Source organism: Trachemys scripta, chromosome 8, assembly GCF_013100865.1.
Source record: "Trachemys scripta elegans isolate TJP31775 chromosome 8, CAS_Tse_1.0, whole genome shotgun sequence".
Classification (NCBI taxonomy): domain Eukaryota; kingdom Metazoa; phylum Chordata; order Testudines; family Emydidae; genus Trachemys; species Trachemys scripta.
Window position 1 is genome coordinate 77,580,402 of NC_048305.1, and position 19,060 is coordinate 77,599,461.

General features: G+C 42.3%; 1 protein-coding gene and 1 long non-coding RNA gene across 15 annotated transcripts in view; one reads left to right on the top strand and one right to left on the bottom strand.

The window, feature by feature from the left end:
* The first annotated feature begins 1,086 nt into the window (after positions 1 to 1,086).
* KYAT3 (kynurenine aminotransferase 3) overlaps positions 1,087 to 19,060 on the top strand; it is a 36,273-nt gene continuing 18,299 nt past the window's right edge. Inside the window, exons 1-5 of one of the 14 annotated variants that reach the window (XM_034778326.1) lie at positions 1,100 to 1,309; positions 7,063 to 7,101; positions 7,891 to 7,991; positions 15,325 to 15,383; positions 16,981 to 17,125. In XM_034778326.1, coding sequence (XP_034634217.1) covers positions 7,071 to 7,101; positions 7,891 to 7,991; positions 15,325 to 15,383; positions 16,981 to 17,125 — 336 coding nt within the window. In that variant the 5' untranslated portion in view covers positions 1,100 to 1,309; positions 7,063 to 7,070. Of the gene's footprint in view, positions 1,410 to 6,911; positions 7,102 to 7,890; positions 7,992 to 15,072; positions 15,092 to 15,324; positions 15,384 to 16,980; positions 17,126 to 19,060 lie in introns of those variants that run through there. The other 13 variants (XM_034778327.1, XM_034778329.1, XM_034778332.1 and 10 more) reach the window with 13 other exon arrangements.
* On the bottom strand, positions 3,302 to 17,485 carry LOC117881280. The gene is made up of 4 exons (XR_004646748.1): positions 17,389 to 17,485; positions 11,754 to 11,886; positions 4,810 to 5,018; positions 3,302 to 4,428 (listed from the first exon to the last, which is right to left on the bottom strand). It is a non-coding gene; the product is annotated as an uncharacterized LOC117881280 (long non-coding RNA).

The following is a 19,060-nucleotide window of genomic DNA, read 5'->3' on the forward strand; positions in this document are numbered from 1 at the left end:
CAGAACTGGGTACATACCCTGCTTGTTCCATGTAGGGATTGAAGGATTAATCCCCATCTTGTTGCTGTAATGGGGTGGGGGCATGACACCTGTTGTAGAGGAGATGAGAGAGGTCCCTGCATCTGTTTGGGGGGGGAGGGGGTCACGTGCCCTGGTTGCTCTATAGCAGGGGTTTTCAAACCGTGGGTCGTGAACCAGAATTAGGTCGTGGAATGGAAGGCACTGGGTCGCGGCGGCTCTGGTCAGCACCACCAACTGGGCTGTTAAAAGTCCTGTCAGCGGTGCTGCAGAGCTTAGGCAGGCTAGTTCCTACCTGTTCCAACATCGCGCTGTGCCCTGGAAGTGGCCAGCAGATCCGGCTCCTAGGCAGAAGGTGGTGGGGCCCCACAGGGCTCCGTGTGCAGTCCCCACCCTGAGCACTGGCAGTGTGTGTGTGTGTGTGTGTGTATGAGTGAGGGGGGGGGGCAGTACCTGCGGGTGAGAACCACAAGGAGCTGCTTGCGGTTCCTCTACCTAGGAGCCGGACCTGCAGCTGGCTGCTTCCGGGCGCAGCGTGGTCTGCAGTGCCAGGACAGGTGGGAAGCCTGCCTCTGCACCCTGGCTCCGCCACTGACTGGGAGCTGCCAGAGGTAAGCCTGTACCCCAATCCCCTGAGACCCCCCCCCGAACCCAGAGCCCCTTCTGCACCCCAAACCCCTCATCCCCAGCCCCACCCCAGAGCCTGCACCCCCAGCCAAACCCCTGACCTCTTCCTACAATGCAACCCCCTGCCCCACCTCTGAGCCTCCCCAAACCCAGAGCTCCTTCCTGCACCCCAAACCCCTCATCCCCAGCCCCACCCCAGAGCCAGCACCCCCACCCCACAGCCCTCACCCCAACCCTCTGCCCCAGCCCTGAGCCGCTCCCTCACCGCAAACCCCTCATCCCCAGCTCCACTGAGTCACGGGCATCAACAATTTTCTTCAACTGGGTCACCAGAAAAAAAAGTTTGAAAACCACTGATCTATAGGGTGGGGGACGCGCGTGGAGTGGGCAAGGAGCGCGCCCGGCCGTGCGGCGGGGCATTTCTCTGCTGGGATGGGTCCTTAGGGGCAGTGACGGGGTCACAAACGGGAGGGGAACCGGCCCGGGCACAGACAGTCGCCTAGAGAAAAAGGCCCCGGCCTTGCCTCTCTCCCTGTCCCCGCCCCTCTCAAGTCGGGCGCGCCGGGGCTGGGCGAAGCGGAGACGGTGAGTTGCGTGTCCCCTGCTCAGGCTGGCTGGGCCGCCGCACATGCTACGCCTGGGAGAGGCCGCGCGCGGACCCGGGGTAAGGGGACAGCTGGCCTCGGCCTGCCGCCCGCGCCTCGCTCCCTTCCAGCCATTTCCCGGGCTCCTGCGGACTCCGCAGAGCCGAGCAGCCGCCAGTGGTAGGCAGGGGGCTGCGCCCGCGAGGAGGAACTTACAGAGAGCCCCCAGACTGCGGGGAGAGAGGGGAGGACTGCAGAGAGCCCCCAGGCTACAGGGGAGGAGGAGCACGGGGGGGCAGCAGAGAGCCCCCAGGCTACGGGGAGGGGGAGCACGGGGGGGGGCAGCAANGCAGCAGAGAGCCCCCAGGCTACGGGGAGGGGGAGCACGGGGGGGGGGGGGGGCTCTAGAGAGCCCCCGAGAGCTCCCAGGCTTGTTTGGGGGACATTTCCCACTGTCTTCTACTCCCCAAACTTCAGAGAATGGTTCCAAAGCTGGTTCTAGATTTTTGCCTCTATCGCTATAACGATCTCTAAATACCAATATGTTGAGGCTCAAAATCAGGCTGCAAATCTAACCATGTGCGACAATCCTAAATAAATAAATCTGTCATTTATGGAGTGGCTGATGGCTTGTGGGCATCCCAACAAAACTGAAATGGAGGTACTGGCATTGTAGCTGATTCAGACTGGGTCTACAACTTAGGCTGACCTTGGACTGGTCTACGCTGGGGTGGGGGGATCGATCTAAGATATGCAACTTCAGCTATGTGAATAGTGTAGCTGAAGTCGAAGTATCTTAGATCGATTTACCTGGGGTCCTCACAGCGCGGGATTGACGGCTGCGGCTCCCCCGTCAACTCCGCTATACCCTCTCGCTCTGGTGGAGTTCCGGAGTCGACGGGGAGCGCGTTCGGGGATCGATTTATCGTGTCTAGACTAGACGCGATAAATCGATCCCTGATAGATCGATTACTACCCGCCAATCTGGCGGGTAGCGAAGACATACCCTTAGTTACATTGAATGGGGCTGTGGAAAATGTCACACCCTTTGTGACATAGTTAGGTCAACCTGACCTCCTCTATAAATGCAGCTAGGTCTATGGAAGAATTCTTCCATCCATCTAGCTACCAGGAGGTGGATTTAGGCCATGTCTACACCACCTCTTATGTCGGCAAAATTTATGTAACTCGGGTGTGGAACCCCCCCACCCCCAACAACAACATAAGTTTCGCCAGCATAAGTGGTAGTGTGCACAGTGCTATGTCGATGGGAGAGTTTCATGGAGGTGGTTTTATTACGTTGACTTGTCGGCATAGAGCAACTACATGAGCATAGGTGCTGGAACTAGGGCTGTGGGGGATGCTACAGCACCCCCTGGCTTGAAGTGGTTACCATTATATACAGGATTTACTGTTACAGTGGTATAGTCACAGTGCTGCTGCAAAGCTTGTAGTGTAAACCTACCCTAAGGCAGGTGTGTCTCAGTGATATGGCCTTTATTTCACTGTGAAAGCATTTCTGCAATTCTTCATGTTACTCTGCTAAATCATAGGAAAAAAAATTTATGTTGAAAGCACTTAGGCCCTCATACTGCAAGGTTACACCCATGTGTAGCCCATTGAGGTCAATGAAATTCCATATGAATTTAAGGGGGTTAGCTCATGCCAATCAGATTGCAGGATTGCAGCCACAGGGCCTTCCATTTCTGTGCTGCAAATGTTACATGCTTCAGGATGAAAATAATCAGAAGTGATTAGGCAGTTATCAGTGAAAGCATGAAAACAAATATAATATTAACCCACTAAATACTAAAGCTAGAGTGGAAATTAAAATGACAACTCAGCTCCATGCCATACAGTACATTTTATGTTCTCTTCTCATGCAATATGAATCTAATATGGAAACAAAAATGATGAATCTTGCCCAGGATGACAACATAAAAATGGGCTTTCATGCACATCAAAGACTTGTGTGTCCTTCCAGGGAATGGCCTGCCTGTCCTGACCGTACCCCCCTAATGTTAACTCTAGCAATAATTGGACAATGGATAATCTCTTGGGTTGACCTATCTTGTATTTTATAAAGGGTATAAGTAAAATCTTGGCGTGAACTCAGTCAGAGGAGACCCTTTCCTTGCCTTAAGCCTCTATGCCCCAGACATAGCAGCCACATATGAAGGCACAAATCTTAGGTTTGGTCCTTGAAGCACTTGAAAACAGGAGAGAAAGCTGGTTTGAGATGTTGACAAGCTCCTATATTTGCAAGTCCAACAGAAAATGTAAATATACATTATTTTGAGGACTGAAGTGTTTTTAGTATTTTTGAGTATCATCTTCCTCACCAAAGCACACAAGGAAATGGGGCTACTCACAATATAAAACTACATGCAGGCTTAACTCTGTGGATCAAGGCCCAGGAGAGTTTCTTCAAGCTCGAGAACAATGAACTTTAAAGGGAATTAGAATTGTTACAAAAATTGAAAGATAGCTGGAAAGTGAAGTGTTGCTTTTGGTCTTTTATTTAAAAGAACAAAACAAACAAATCCTCTCCCTCACACAAGTTAACTTTATTTTGATCTAACTTCTTGTCTTTTCCCACTAGATAGCTCCGTGTTCTGGTTACAGACCCATACATGAACTACCTTGAAGATCCTGTTTGGTCAGGAGGTTGAGCGATAGTGCAGATGATGTTAGGTCTGATACTGGGTTACTTTGCCAGGAGGAGTCAGGTGCTGGAGAGCAGGTTGTGGGTAGGTGGTGCAGAGTAGGGGTGGTTGGGATCTGATCTTGGTTAGAGAGGAAAGGTGTTCAGTTGTGTACCAGGCAGTGGGATACAGATGCTGAGCAGAGAACTGAGGAGCAGCATGAGACCAAGACCAGAGGCAATTTACTTGAATGATAGGGGAGCAGGAGAACGAGAGGGCAGCACTAGGGATTGCCAATAAGAGGAGACCGTAAGAGCAGCCACTAGTTCTTTTCTCTTCCAGGTAGCTTCACTCTAGGGCCTAGAGGCATCAGGGGCTTGAATTTCAGAATCGCGGAACATCCAAAGCGCCCTTTGATTACAACCAGAGGTCCTCCGCTTCTGTGAAAATTGGGCCCCAAGTGTCAGATCTTCTCATCCACTGCTGAACACTTTGGGGCTCCCAGTTACTGCTTCTTGCCCATACAGGAAGCCGTCCCCAGGTAGTCTGGCCACCTAGTGCAAAAAGAGAAAACAAATTTAAGAGACAATAATTTAACACCTCACCGCCCCCCCCCCACATAAAGACCAACATTTTTATTTCTAAAGAACATCTCAAATTAGCATAACTATGATTGAGAACACTTCTAGAATTGTAGTACACTGCAATAATGGAGTTTAATGTTTTTGAGCTGGAAGAAGCTCTGCATTTTCACGAGCAAGAACATAACATAGGAACATAAGACCGGCCATAATGGGTCAGACCAAAGGTCCATCAAGCCCAGTATCCTGTCAAATAAAGGTTTATTCTGGGGCTTTATAAAGTGTTTCAACTCCCACTCAGAGCAAATTAATTGACAAACTGTTTAAAGTGACAGAGCCCAGAACTGAACTCACCTTAAAAATAACATTTAAAAATCCCCCTTGATCCTATAGAATATATCAGTCTATCTTGTACAACACAGAACTAAGTGTGTAGGTTTATGTGGAGGCAAACACATAGCAGGTCATGTTGCCTTTGCTTTTCTCCTGAGAGCAGAGTATGGACTTATAAAGTAACCGCTTGCTCTTCCTGCTGGAGAAGACTCTGTTTGGAAGGAGTTAATCTGTGTTACAAGAGGGAGAAGAAAAATATTTCTGATGGGCTCAAAACACACTTGCACAATCTAAATAATGGTCCCCTTTAAATCTGAACAAATAAACCAAAACGTGGCACCAACAGAGGCTATCTAACAAGTCTAGTTTGGTAGTTATTGCATGCTGAGACTCTGGGCTTTCTCTGTTGATATTGTTCAACAAAATGTTGATAATTTTTCCCCACTGTGCCTTTCATAAAACTTTCACAATTTGGTGTATTTTAATGGTGATAACAAAGGTCTCCCAATTTTTAATTCCAGATGTTCTTATTGATAGCAGTCAAATATCGGCAGGAATCCAGGACTGCTGCTCTGTACTACATCATAATGCATGCTACCTCTTGCTGTGCTCAGACTTCAGCTTGCTTGTCCATTATGGTGCTTATCATACTTTCTTTTTTGGTGTACAACATTTTTGACCCTGTTGTAATAATCACTTACATGCACAAGTAACTTCGCTCATGGGAAAACTTACTCGTGTGCATAAGGATTTGCAAGATTTCAGTCCTTGTTTATTCTTTTGTTCTGGTCTCATCTTCTGCTTCTGTTCCTGTTAACTCAGCAACAGCAGTGCAAAGCAGACAAGCTTCAGTGTGGAATAACTGCTGAAAATGTTTGATGCAGTGCTGCATGAGAACTAGAGGAAGGCTGTCTATGCCTAGCAGTTGGAAAAATAGTGCTATTGTGTAATCTTATAAAATCAGTGCTATCCATGGTGTTTATACTAATATACACCTCTACCCTGATATAACGCGACCCGATATAACACGAATTCGGTATAACACGGTAAAGCAGCGCTCCGGGGGGGGGGGGGGGCAGGGCTGCGCGCTCCAGGGGATCAAAGCAAGTTCGATATAACGTGGTTTCACCTATAACGCGATAAGATATTTTGGCTCCCGAAGACAGTGTTATATCGAGGTAGAGTTGTATTCATAAAATAAATTAAATATACATACAGGGGCCTTCAAAATCTGGGCTGATTTCACAGTTACTATAAATGATCATATCACATGGACTAAGTGCTATTCTGAAAAATGTCTGTAAAGGAAGAGAAGATACAAATCAAACTCAGCAGACCTGTTTCTTTTCTATATTCAGTCATATCTGCTGACTTTAGTGTCAAAAATAGGTTTTGTTGTGTTTTTTCTGTTAGCCCAGCAGTTCACAGAGCTGATGAGGCTACTGGATACTATTTCTATTTGTTGATCATCGACAGAATTGTTTACTGAGTTCCAATCAGCTACACCTTTGCAAATTTTTGAAGGTAGTAAGACTGCGCAGATGTCAGTGAGGGTCTAATTTGGCCTGCAGAACTCTTATGACTGGTGATGGCTGCATGTGATGGAAAGAACCTATTTTGGCCCTCAGGACTGTGATAAAGTTTGTAGTTCTGGCATATAGTGGTGGTTGGGAATCGGTATACTTTTAACGGGACACATTTGATATGGAGTCATTGAAACAATACATATGAAAGTTCAAGATGCTTTTAAAAAAAAGAATATTTTTTTGGTATGAACCACACTTTAAGGACAAGGTACAATCATTTGTCTTTGACAGAGGATCTGTCCTCAATGCTGAAGTTCTGTGCTCTTCTGGAATTAAATCAGACCCTTTCCGTTTTATTTGCATAGTTTCCATTGCATTTGTAGTCCACTAAATCTTTCTAGTTTAGGTACATATAGGCAGCCTACCTCTCTATTTTTTTTTTAAGACATTATTTCTCAGATTCCCTTTAACATCTCTCTCCATCCCCCGTTGGATATACAGTCTGTAGTTTTCCTGTTCTCTAATCATTGAGCTTTGCAGTACAAAGTTAATAATTATATTGCTGTGACGTTACAGTTCTGAAGTAGGTCAGTTAGGTTACACTGGAAGTTATTAGAGAAAAACAATCATTTTGACATTGTCATCCAATACATTTACTTAAATACACATTCTAAAAGTGGCTGTCCTGTAGTACCAGCTTTTATTCCTTCTTTTTTGTGGTCATGATTTACTGGGCTCATTTTTTCAGGTCAGTGAATGGTCTGTTACTCTCTACAAAATGTCTTCTGTAAGTATATTATTTTATGCTCTGATAAATTTGATGTTTGCCAAACCAGTTTAAACTTGATAGTTACTTTTATATAAAAGTAACTAAATAATATATAGGTCTTGATTTCCACATTAACTAGTGATTTTTTTTTTAGGCGTCTCAATTTTGGCTTACCAAATTTGACACACCTTAAAGGGGACTGATTTTTTTCAAGGATGGATTCTTAGTACTTTAAAATCAGTTGCCTTTTTCTCAGATGGGCACTACCAACTGTGATAGTAATTTTTTTTTTCTTTTTTGTTTGCTATGTGAACACTTGTTCATAAAAAATCCATCTGCAACCACTAACTTGTTTCAAATATGCTAATGAAGAGCCATCAGATGATGGTAATTTTTAGTTGCTCCTGACCTGGCTGGATTTGAAGTAGTGGACTAGAAACAAGTTTCCATATCCTATTATCAATCCCCTAGCTGTATAGACTTTGGATTTAGGTTTTTGTTTTATTTTCATCCATCTCTTGGTGAAGAGACCATTATTTAATTCAGCTCTGTCAAATAGATTAAAACTTCCTTTTACATTATATTAAAAAATGTCTTGCAAACTCACTATTTAAAAAGCTTCACCCCTATATTTAGGTATGATAAGGAAATAAGCTACTAGGGTGGGTGTGGGTAGGGTTGGGAGAAGAAAAATCTCAGGCTCTAAAATTGCTTAACTTTGTATAGGAAATGCACATTTCTGGTCTTGCATCTGTAAGTACTAGATAAAGGCTTACCTTTTTTTTAATCTTATAAATTATTGTGCAGGCATGTTTTTTGTTCAGCAAAGCCTCAACTGCCTTGGCATTAGGATACAGCTACTGAAGACAGTTTATCCTGTAAGATTCTTCAGATTTTCGACCTCTGCAGTATGTATTCCATCAGTTTATAGATTACACTATATATATGTCATGCTGTATTTATTTTAGAGATGCACTTATTTTGTGATGCTGCCGGTAAGTATATATTGGATTGGAAGTCTACTTGGTTTAGTTCACTGAACTGATGATAAAAATGAAATTTTTGCCAGGCAGTTTAAGTTTCATCCATGTTCTGTGAGGAAGTCCACAAAGCAGCATGTTTTCTCCATTTTTTGTTGCCTTAATCCCAGACATTTAATATGAAAACTGCAATAAATTATTGTTCAAATCAATCAAATATTAAACCACACTAGCATGGTTATTGTTCTACATATCTGTTTCATTCTTTAAGGCAATATTAGTGGACACTGGGGAGGAAAGATGGTCCCGTGGTTAAGGCATTAACCTGGGACTCAAGAGATGGGTTCAGTTCCCTGCTTTACCATAGATTTCGTGTGTGACTTTGGGTAAGTCAGTCTCTCTGGTCCAGATCCATAAAGGGACTTAAGTGCTTAACTCACAGTTTTAGACCATGGCAATTCATTGCTGTCACCTAACTCTGTAGTTGTCTAAACTCACTTGGTCCCTAAATTTTTCACTGTAGAAGTTCCCTAGGCACCTGTTTCTGAGCATGTGCACTGCTGCCTCACTCTAGGTATCTGGATGTTCATCTCCTGCTTAAGCCCTAGTACAATCCACAAACCAGGGGATGGTAGACATTTGCTGACCAGCCCCAGTCCAATATGTATGCTCAGAATATGCCTACCAGATCAGGCCCCATTCAAAATCAAAGAGGTGATGGTGATGCCTCCCTCGTGGTGATTAGAGCACTCATTCGGGATGCAGGGATCCCAGGTTCAGGTCTCCCATTTGCCCGATGGGGAGAGAGGATATGAACTGGGATTTCCCACTTCTCAAGAGAGTTGTCTAATCACTAGGCTATGTGATATTGTAACATGGGTATCTCAGTCTTTCTAATGTGGAACACCTTCAACAAGAGAGACTGCGAGCGCTCAGTCATTTGAATATCGTCTAGCCTAGTGGTTAGTGTACTCTCCTTAGAGGTAGAAGACCCCTGTTCAGATCTTCTTTCCCCCTCATGTGGAGGGGGGAATTGAACCTAGGTCTCCCACCACAACCACCTTCTCCTCTGGCATTTCTTACAAGAGTTGCCTAGACACCTAAGCCACTTGACTTCAGGAGAGAGGTTCCTAGCTGTGGACTGCAAGCAGAGATAGGTACTTCCCTGCACTTAAGCGCCTAACTTTTTGATAGGGGTGGGGCTTAGAACACACATCTTTCATAGGCATCTCCCATTGGCTAGCTTATGTGCTTCCCATCTAGCATGCTGGCATTTGTCGATTACATTCTTAGGTGCGTATCTCTCCCCATTGATTGTATAGGGACCCTAGATGCCTAACCTAGGCTTTGTGGATCCCACTGTTGTTCTAGTGATTTTTGTAGGTGCCTAAAGCTTAGGTGTTGCAATGCCTAAGTCCCTTTGTGGATCTGGGCCTCCATTTCCCATCTATAAAATGGGGATAATAGTATTTCTCACAGGAGTGTTGCAGGTCCTCAGATACTATGCCAATAGGAGCTAGCTATACGGGTACTTGAGAGAGAGCTATACTTGATTAAGTGTATTGTCTACAATATATTCTTGAAGTCTCATTTAAGTTGCTTATGGAATCATGTGACACCATTTTATATCTAACTTTGTCAAAAGAAGGTGCAGTTTTTCACCATGATGGAGGAGATGCTAGGGACAGTGTAATGGAATATAGTAATTACGTTACTGGATCAGTCCAGCATCCTGGTCTCAGACAGTGGCCATCACTAGATACTTCAGAAATAGGTGCAAGACCCCCATAGTGTACAGTTATAGAATAAATTCCCCTTGGGGGAAGTTTCTTAAAGTCCAAGCCAAGTTGGCTTATGCCCTGGAGCAGGATTATTTTATATGCATTGTGTTTTATATCTTATCTAATAATGGCGTAGGTGTTGTCATTGTCCATACAGATCCTTTTTTTGAATCCTGTTAAGTTCTTGGCTTCAATAATAGTTCATGGCATTGAATTCCACAGGTTAATTATGCATTGTGTAAAAGTACTTCCTTTTATCCATATTAAACTTTCACTTTCATTGGGTGTCTCCTTGTACTTCTATTATAAGAAAAGGTAAATAGCACCTTCTCTGTCATGTCCCCTCTTATTCATCTCCTTTCTAAAACAACCATTGCTAATAGGGTCTGGATGTGCTTGGAGGCCATGAATTTAGATCTTGAAGGGGGAATACTTTGTGTTGCTTAACACTGATCCACTTCAGGTGATTAAGACTCTGCTAGCACTTCATCTTAAATAAATCACTTCCATTCCTTAGCTTGAAGGATGGGGGAACCAATCATGTAATTGAAAGAGTGGTGTATGATATAAAATAGGGAAATTCTCAGCATTCTCACTAGCATCTGGACACACTTCAGCAGTGTTTTTTCTTCTCCCTGGAAGAAAGCCCCGTTCTCTTAATTATATCTCATTTTAATAATTTCAGTTAATTGCTTGGCCTTTTAAAAGTTGAAGTAAGCAGAGCTAGAATCCAAAACTGAGCTGAGGCCCTTGATAGCCAATACCGGGTCATCAATTCCATTTTATGACATCAGAATCAAAGTTAAGATCAAGGTACATAGGGAGAGAAAGCTCTAATTATTAACAATTGAACATACAATGTTCTGTGATATGAAGGCTGAATCTTTTAGTTCTCAGTAAGATTTCAGCCAGGAGAGAGAGATTTAGTACCGTTTAAACTTACTATAATTCAGTCATTACAATCCTGCTATTGATCAGCCAGTTGTGGTTAGCTAATTGAAGTGATCTTAAGAGTTGGTCAATACAATGAGCTACCCACTGGACCACACAGAATTCTGATTAACTAGAGAGATTCAGCGCTAGACTTCTCAGTTCTACATAGTAAAAAAAAAAGTAGTCTAGCATGTGAAAACAGGGAAGCTGCCAGAAGTGCTTATTTGAAAAGGGCTTGATAAAATATTCATATTATTGGGGGGTGTATTATAGCCAAACACTAATCTCAGAGTGCATTGTGCTCATCAGGACAGAGGTTGAGTACTCTTTTAGACACCTGCATATGCCAGAGTTTTCTGGTAAAGGACCATATCTAACCCAAACTCCCTTTTAACCACAATTTGGATATGTCCCTTGGCACATTCACTTGCCAAGTTCTCCAAAAAGGATTTGATGTCTTGTTGGGATAAATGGGACCTGTGGTATGCTGAACTTCGTTGAAATTTGTGCCATGTGTCTGAGATTAGAATCTGGCCTGTGCAATAAAATTATAGTGAAAGAAGTGATTTGACATCATAGGCCCCTATCCTGCAAACACTTGCAACATGGGCTTAACTTTACTAGCACAAACAGTCCAGTCAAAACCAGTGGGGGCTACTTACACTAATAATGTTAAGCATCTGTATGTTTGCAGGATTGGGGCCTGTTAGTATTGAATTAGATGGAATAATTGGGCCAAAGGTGTTAATATAACCCAGATACTGTCCGACATTAAACAGTTTTAAACAAGGTTTGGGGTTTGGCATACAAAGACCTCAGCCTCCTTAGTACAATACCATGGCAAACACACCATTAAAATCTTTCTAAGACTTTATTATAGATACAGAAAAAGAATGAAAAACAGTTAAAGCATTTGAAATGTAAAGTATTGAATAAGGCTTTTGTTTTACAAAATCCCTTGTTCCCTTCCCTTTACCTGGAGAGGTGGTTTGACAATCTCTTAGGTGGTATCAAAGATTGAAGTAACTGTCATTTTGGGTGGAAAGAGAAGAAGTTAGTTGAGATGGGCTGGAGCTGCTATTGCTGCTATTAAAGTCAAATCCCATTTCCTAAGAGGAAAAAATAAGACACAAACAAAGGGGGAGAGAAAAGAATAGCAAAGAAAATGTAGCTTTTGTCTCTGAAGTTGACTTTCACTTGCAAACCTCACTGCTGGAGAAAACAGGCACGGCACACCATCTTATTAGCCATTCTGGGACTCAACAAGCTCATTCCAGCATTGGGGTGCTTTGGGCATTACTTTTAGCTGCCTCTCTGGTCATAGGCTCACAGCAGTGTTGCAAAATATGCAGTCTCGGCTGACTAAGCCAGGCTCATATTAGACAGAAGGAGAAAGGGGAGAGCGATAGGAAAGAAAAGAAACGTGGTATGTAAGGAAAAGAGCACAGTGGGGGTGGGGGGAGTGAAGTTTTACATCCCAGGTTGTGTTCAGGATTTAGCTGAAACTTCTGGAGGTGGTGATGTCATCTGGCTCCCTCTCTCTAGCCCAGCATGGTTAGGAGGGATTAGGATGAAGATGGTCATGGGTTCCAGGAGACAGTGGGGGTGGCAGCCATAATGGTGAAGTTTGCTTGACAGCCCTAAGTCGCTTTTTTGAAGGACCTTGAAAGGTAACGATGGGTGGAATATCCCATCCCCTCAATATTTTTGTCCACCAGTTAGGCCTAGTTTCTGACACAAAAGTTTTGGTTCACTGATTTCTGATCCCACACTTTATGCAGGCATGATCTTAACACAGTTATTGAGTTCTATCATTGAGTTACTGTCTGCACTATAAAGCGGGGGGCAGGGGGAATGGGTTTGCGCTTTTATTCTTTGTTAGACTGTATGAAGAAGGCCAGAAGAGTTTTTCCTGCTTTCTCTCTCTTTCGGTGTATGTTGTTGTGTTTGTAAACCTTAAAGATACCACAAATATCAGGTCTGGTTATCCCTGGTTTTATAGGAAGGATCCTTGGAGGTCTATTATATGTGAATTTTCTCAGCCCCTAATTCAAGAGCGTGTGTGTTTATAACAAAACGTTTTCTCCCCAGTGTTTGAGATTAAGTGTTAAAAAGTTTTGAGTAGTATGAATAAAAATACTTTCAATGAATCTTGATGAGTATTGCAAATTGCTCCAAGTGCAATGTCCATGTCTTTGACCTTGCCTTCTCTAACAAACAAATAGCTATATATATTATATAAAATATAATTAGGGCTGTCAAGCAATTAAAAAAAGTAATTGCGATGTCTCACACTGTTAATAATAGAATACCATTTATTTAAATATTTTGGATGTTTTCCACGTTTTCAAATATATTGATTTCAATTCTAACACAGAATACAAAGTGTATGATACTAACTTTATTTTTATTTTTGATTACAAATATTTTCACTGTAAAAAACAAAATAAATAGTATTTTTCAATTCACCTTATACAAGTACTGTATTACAATCTATGTATCATGGAAGTTGAACTTACAAATGTAGAATTATGTACAAAAAATAACTGCATTCAAAAACAAAAATGTAAAACTTCAGAGCCTACAAGTCCACTCAGTCCTACTTCTTGTTCAGCCAATCGCTCAGACAAACAAGTTTGTTTACATTTGCAGGAGATAATGCTGCCTGCTTTTTGTTCACAGTGTCTCCTGAAAGTGAGAACAGGTGTTCGCATGGCACTGTTGTAGCTGGTGTCACAAGATATTTACATGCCAGATTCGCTAAAGATTCATATGTCCCTCATGCTTCAACCACCATTCCAGAGGACATGCATCCATGCTGATGATGAGCTCTGTTCGATAATGATCCAAAGTAATGCGGATCGATGCATGTTCATTTTCATCCTCGGAGTCAAATGCCACCAGCGGAAGGTTGATTTTCTTTTTTGGTGGTTCGGGTTCTGTAGATTCTGCATCGAAGTGTTGCTCTTTTTAAGACTTCTGAAAGCATGCTCCACACCTCATCCCTCTCAGATTTTGGAAGGCACTTCAGATTCTTAAACCTTGGTTCGAGTGCTGTAGCTATCTTTAGAAATCTCACATTGGTACCTTCTTTGCATTTTGTCAAATCCGCAGTGAAAGTGTTCTTAAAACAAATAACATGTGCTGGGTCATCATTCGAGACGGCTATAACATGAAATATATGGCAGAATGCGGGTAAAATAGAACCAGGGACATGCAGTTTTCCCCCAAGGAGTTCAGTCACAAATGTAATTAACACATTATTTTTTTTTAATGAGCATCATCAGCATGGAAGCATATCCTCTGGAATGGTGGCCGAAGCATGAAGGGGCATACAAATGTTTAGCATATCTGGTAGGTAGATACCTCGCAATGCCAGCTACAAAAGTCCCATGAGAATGTCTGTTCTCAATTTCAGGTGACATTGTAAATAAGAAGTGGGCAGCATTATCTCCTGTAAAATGTAAACTTGTTTGTCTTAACAATTGACTGAATGAGAAGTAGTACTGAGCGGACTAGTAGGCTCTAAAATATAGCATTGTTTTGTTTTTGAGTGCAATTATGAAACAAAAAAATCTACATTTGTAAGTTGCACTTTCACAATAAAGAGATGCACGTTATACAAGTACTGTGGTGCAATTGAAAAATACTGTTTCTTTTGTTTATCATTTTTACAGTGCAAATATTTGTAATAAAAATAATAATGTAAAGTGAGCACTGTACACTTTGTAGTCTGTGTTGTAATTGAAATCAATATATTTGAAAATGTAGAAAAACATACAAAATATTTAATAAATTTCAATTGGTATCCTATTGTTTAATAGTGTGATTAATTGTGATTAATTTTTTTGAGTTAATCATGTGAGTTAACTGTGACTAATCTACAGCCCTTTTATAAATAAATAAAACAAACTGATAGAAAAAGATGCACATAGTTCTCTCCGGGGGCAAGAGGATGACCAAACACCAGAACAGATGTGCACTACTAAATGGTGCTCAAATACTCTGGAGATGAGCATAGTATGAGAAACTGTATAGAACAGAATCATGTTTTATTTCCATGGTATTTCTGATGTCATAATCCTACCTGTTCTGAACTCACCCATAGATTTTTCTAGGGAAAATTGTGTAGAAAATACAGATTTTCAGATCGGAAAGGGAGGAAAGTCACTCAGCCCTTCAGATCTTTATATTTTTTTTAAAAAAAAGGGTTCAAACCCTTTTTTCCCATTTGTAGGTCACTGGCAAATGCTGTTGCACTAAATTCTGCCGTGACCTCCATCCCTGCCCTGACTTCAGTGCGTTTGTGTAGGGGTAAGTCATAATGTAGGGTATTTTGTTTATTTTCATGTTAGACTGAACTCAAGCTATTATGATCCATTAAGGCTTTTATAATATCAGCAATGTTATATTATTGAACTTGTTCAGTTATGGTATCTTTGAAAGGGCATAGGAGAGGGTTTCTCATGCAATGTTACAATGTCTAACAATATAAGACTTTGTAATTCTTAACAAAACCCCTTTGTCTATATATTTTGATCTTGTAGACAATGGCCTTCAAGCACAAAAACGCAAAACGAATCGAAGGGCTTGATGTCAATGTATGGTAAGTGACATATTCAAATATATGCAGAATTCTAAAAATCAACTAGTGTGTTATCTTTTCTAAATTGATTATTTATCCAGCACCACAGAGATATACAACTCTTGTTATCCCTGGTGCTGAATTGTATCCACACGCATACCTAGAAGATAGATTCAGTGGGCCAAATGTGGTGGTGGTGATGTGTATTAAGCCAATACAAGGTCATAAGCTGTGACTAAGTTAGAATTCTGAAGTGCAGAATGAACCAACGTAAAACAAAAGTAATTCTCAGCAGGGGTGCTGAAACAGTTTGTATATTGGGGGTGCTGAGAGCTATTGAACCAAATTGTAAACCCTGTATATGATGGAAACCACTAGTTCCAGCACCTATGATTCTTAGGTATGGTGGCAACACGGGGCTACAGATTTATAGATTAGTTTTGTTGAACAACCTAGCTTTGCTAATTTACACTGGTTTCATTTAACCATCTTGAACATGTCACTGTAGAAATTAACCTAATATATTTTACTATATTTTTATCCAGGGCTTAAATTGGTCTCAAAGTAGCATCAGGTGTGTCATTGCCAACTAGTGGGATTTCATTAGTTTGTAACATTAACTGAGGGGTTGGACAGATTGTTTAAATGCACTTAGTGCCCTCTCGCTAGTGACTATCCTGCCTCAGACTCTTCGCAGCAATTTCTGTTATTGATGGCTGTGTCTGTGACCCTGTAACTGTAATTTTTTATCTGGTTAACATTTGGATGGTGAGGGAAGGGCAGAAGGAAAGAGCACACATAAAAGGAGAAAAAATTCTATAATTAGCTTTTGGCAGGCTTAATGGAACAACTAACAAACTGTATGAATCGGCCCATAGACTGGTATGACTAGGAATGTTTACAGAGCTCAGTGAAAGCAGCAGAGAGTCCTGTGGCACCTTATAGACTAACAGACGTATTGGAGCATGAGCTTTCGTAGGTGAATACCCACTTCGTCGGATGCATGTAGTGGTCCACTACATGCATCCGACGAAGTGGGTATTCACCTACGAAAGCTCATGCTCCAATAGTCTGTTAGTCTATAAGGTGCCACAGGACTCTTTGCTGCTTTTACAGATCCAGACTAACACGGCTACCCCTCTGATACTTGAGACCTCAGTGAGAGGACTGGCTAATGCTGTGAGTCTTGCTGGCTTAAATGTTTGCTAGACATGTCAGGTTAGATTCACCCTAGTAACTGCACCTGCCTGCTCCAGGAAGATCCAGTATGTTCTGAGTGGGGGGGATTCACCCCAGCAGTATTGTTTCACTGCTGCCTTCCTTCAGGGAGTACGTTGGGGGTTGTCAGTTTTTGTTTGCAGCCAGGGTCCCATATGAGTCCTGGCAATACAGGCTGTTCAGGAGATACGCTCTGGAGACACCATCTCACCAGATGATTCTGCTCACGCTTGGGGTTCCCAGTAGCTTTGCACTGCCCCATCCTCTCCTCTAGTGGTTTTTCCTTTGCTAGAAGCCATTTGGCCCACTGTGGATTCAGCCCATTGCTTTTATATTTAAAGTATGACAAATGAGCAGGATAATTTTCTTGGTAAAACTTTTAACACACATTTTTCCCTAGGGTTGAATTTACTAACGTGGCTGCAGACCCCTCAATTGTTAATCTTGGTCAAGGCCTTCCAGATATATCCCCTCCTAGCTATGTTAAAGAAGAGCTAGCCAAGGCAGCGACAGTTGATAGACTGAACCAGTACACACGTGGCTTTGTGAGTACATTGAACTTTGGGGAAAGTTTGTTACATGGGAAACTTTAAGACTTGGTTTTAAGTTAGATGTATAACTTTGTTCCCTTTCATCTTGGCTCCTCTTCCTCCTCCCAAGCGTGGGTTTCTGTAATAGAGCTTACCAGCTGCGGATCAACATCCCCAATGTAGGTTTATTTAAAGCAGAGTCCTTCACTCATATCTTTATCTTATAGTGCAGCATGTGTACCCTGCCAAACCTCTGGCCAGGTCACTTGTGGTCTCACCTCTTCCAGGGAATCCAATTCCAGTACAACACTAGTCCAGTAGCTTCATGCCAGGTCTTCAGTCCAACTTCACGTTTACAGGGGAGTCGCATCTTATGCGGGGTTTCAGTGCTTAAGGCAAAAATAGAGTATAATCAAAATTACCCTTGAAAATTCCTTAAATCGCCCATAGAGTACAGTATACTGTACATGGTTTTGTGTATACAACTCTGTTCAGTAATATGTATAATGTATACAATAATGTACAGCATATAATAAAGAGTACATATGCAAAATATAATTTTGTAATTTTTAATTACATGAGAGAGAGAGAGAGATGGAAGAATGAAAGAATAAAAAAGGAAAACAGTAAACCTAACCACTCACCATTCATCCTGGATATTCTTGCTAGTCTATGACGACGATAGTGGTGATACAATGACTATGACAATGGTGATGCGATGACGATGAATGATGAGACGATGAAGATGGGCGCCTGTATGATGAATGATGAGACGATGAAGATGGTCGCTGTACACACTCCGATGATTAGTCTTCCTCTTCCTCTTACAACACTATTGGGGGGTCGTCAGGGCTTGATGTCGATCCAGGAGACGGAGGTGACGGAGAGTGAGTCGTAGACGAAGTGGTTGGCTATGGTTCAACTTGAGAAGTTGATTGCGTAGGCTCATCTGCTGCTGGTTGTTTTTTCTTGAAAAACATGGTGTTTGGCAACTGTCGCTGTTGTCTCTTGAGCTGCTCAAACATTTCTTTATACGCTCTCAAATCGTTCGTAATATTATGTGTGATTTTTGAGGCTTTGTTCCATAGAGGGATCATATTCAGAAATTAAATCATTCAAGTGTTTTGCTGCTTGGAACACTTCAGCAAATTTATGAAGATTATAGCTTGCTGGCTCTTCCTGTTCGTTGTCCTCATCTTCGTCTTCTGTAGACGATTTTATCAGTTCCTCTAACTCTTCGTTAGTCAATGTTTCTCTATGGCCCTCAATTAATTCTTCAATTTCTTCCTCAAGGATGTCGACGAAGCCATCACCACCCACTTGCCTGGTCACCTGAACAATGTGTTTCACTTCTTTGTCAATGGTTGGGAAACCCTTAAAATCATTCACATGTTCTTTCCATAGGTTTCACCAACATGCATTGACTGTTTCAGGCTTGATTGCATCCATTGCCTGTTTAATATTAGTGATGCAATTGGCAATGTTGAAGGACTTCAAACACTCCATCACATTAAGATTGGGATCAGCATCCATAGCGCTACATATCCATGAGAACGTAAGCCTCGTGTACGTGGCCTTGAAACAGCAAATCATGCCTTTGTGGAGAGGATGGAGGTGGTATTTGGGGGGGAAATACTTGTTCCGGAAGATAGCCCTTTTCTTCTATGATTTTCTTTAATTGTTCGGGATAGGCTTTTGCTGCCTCTTCATTGGCAGATGCAGCTTCACCAGTAGTCTGCATGTTTTTGAAGTTGAAGTGGTTCCTAAAACCGTTAAGCCAACTTTGGCTGGCTTTGAATTCCTTCTCGTCAGAAGGCTGTCCCTCTTCGGCGGGAGGTTTGAACAGCGCATAGAGGCTAAGAGCCTTTTTTCGCAACGTGTTGCCATTGATAGGCACACGTTTACAGTTCATGTCTTCCAGCCATAAATGTAATGCCTTTTCAATCTTCA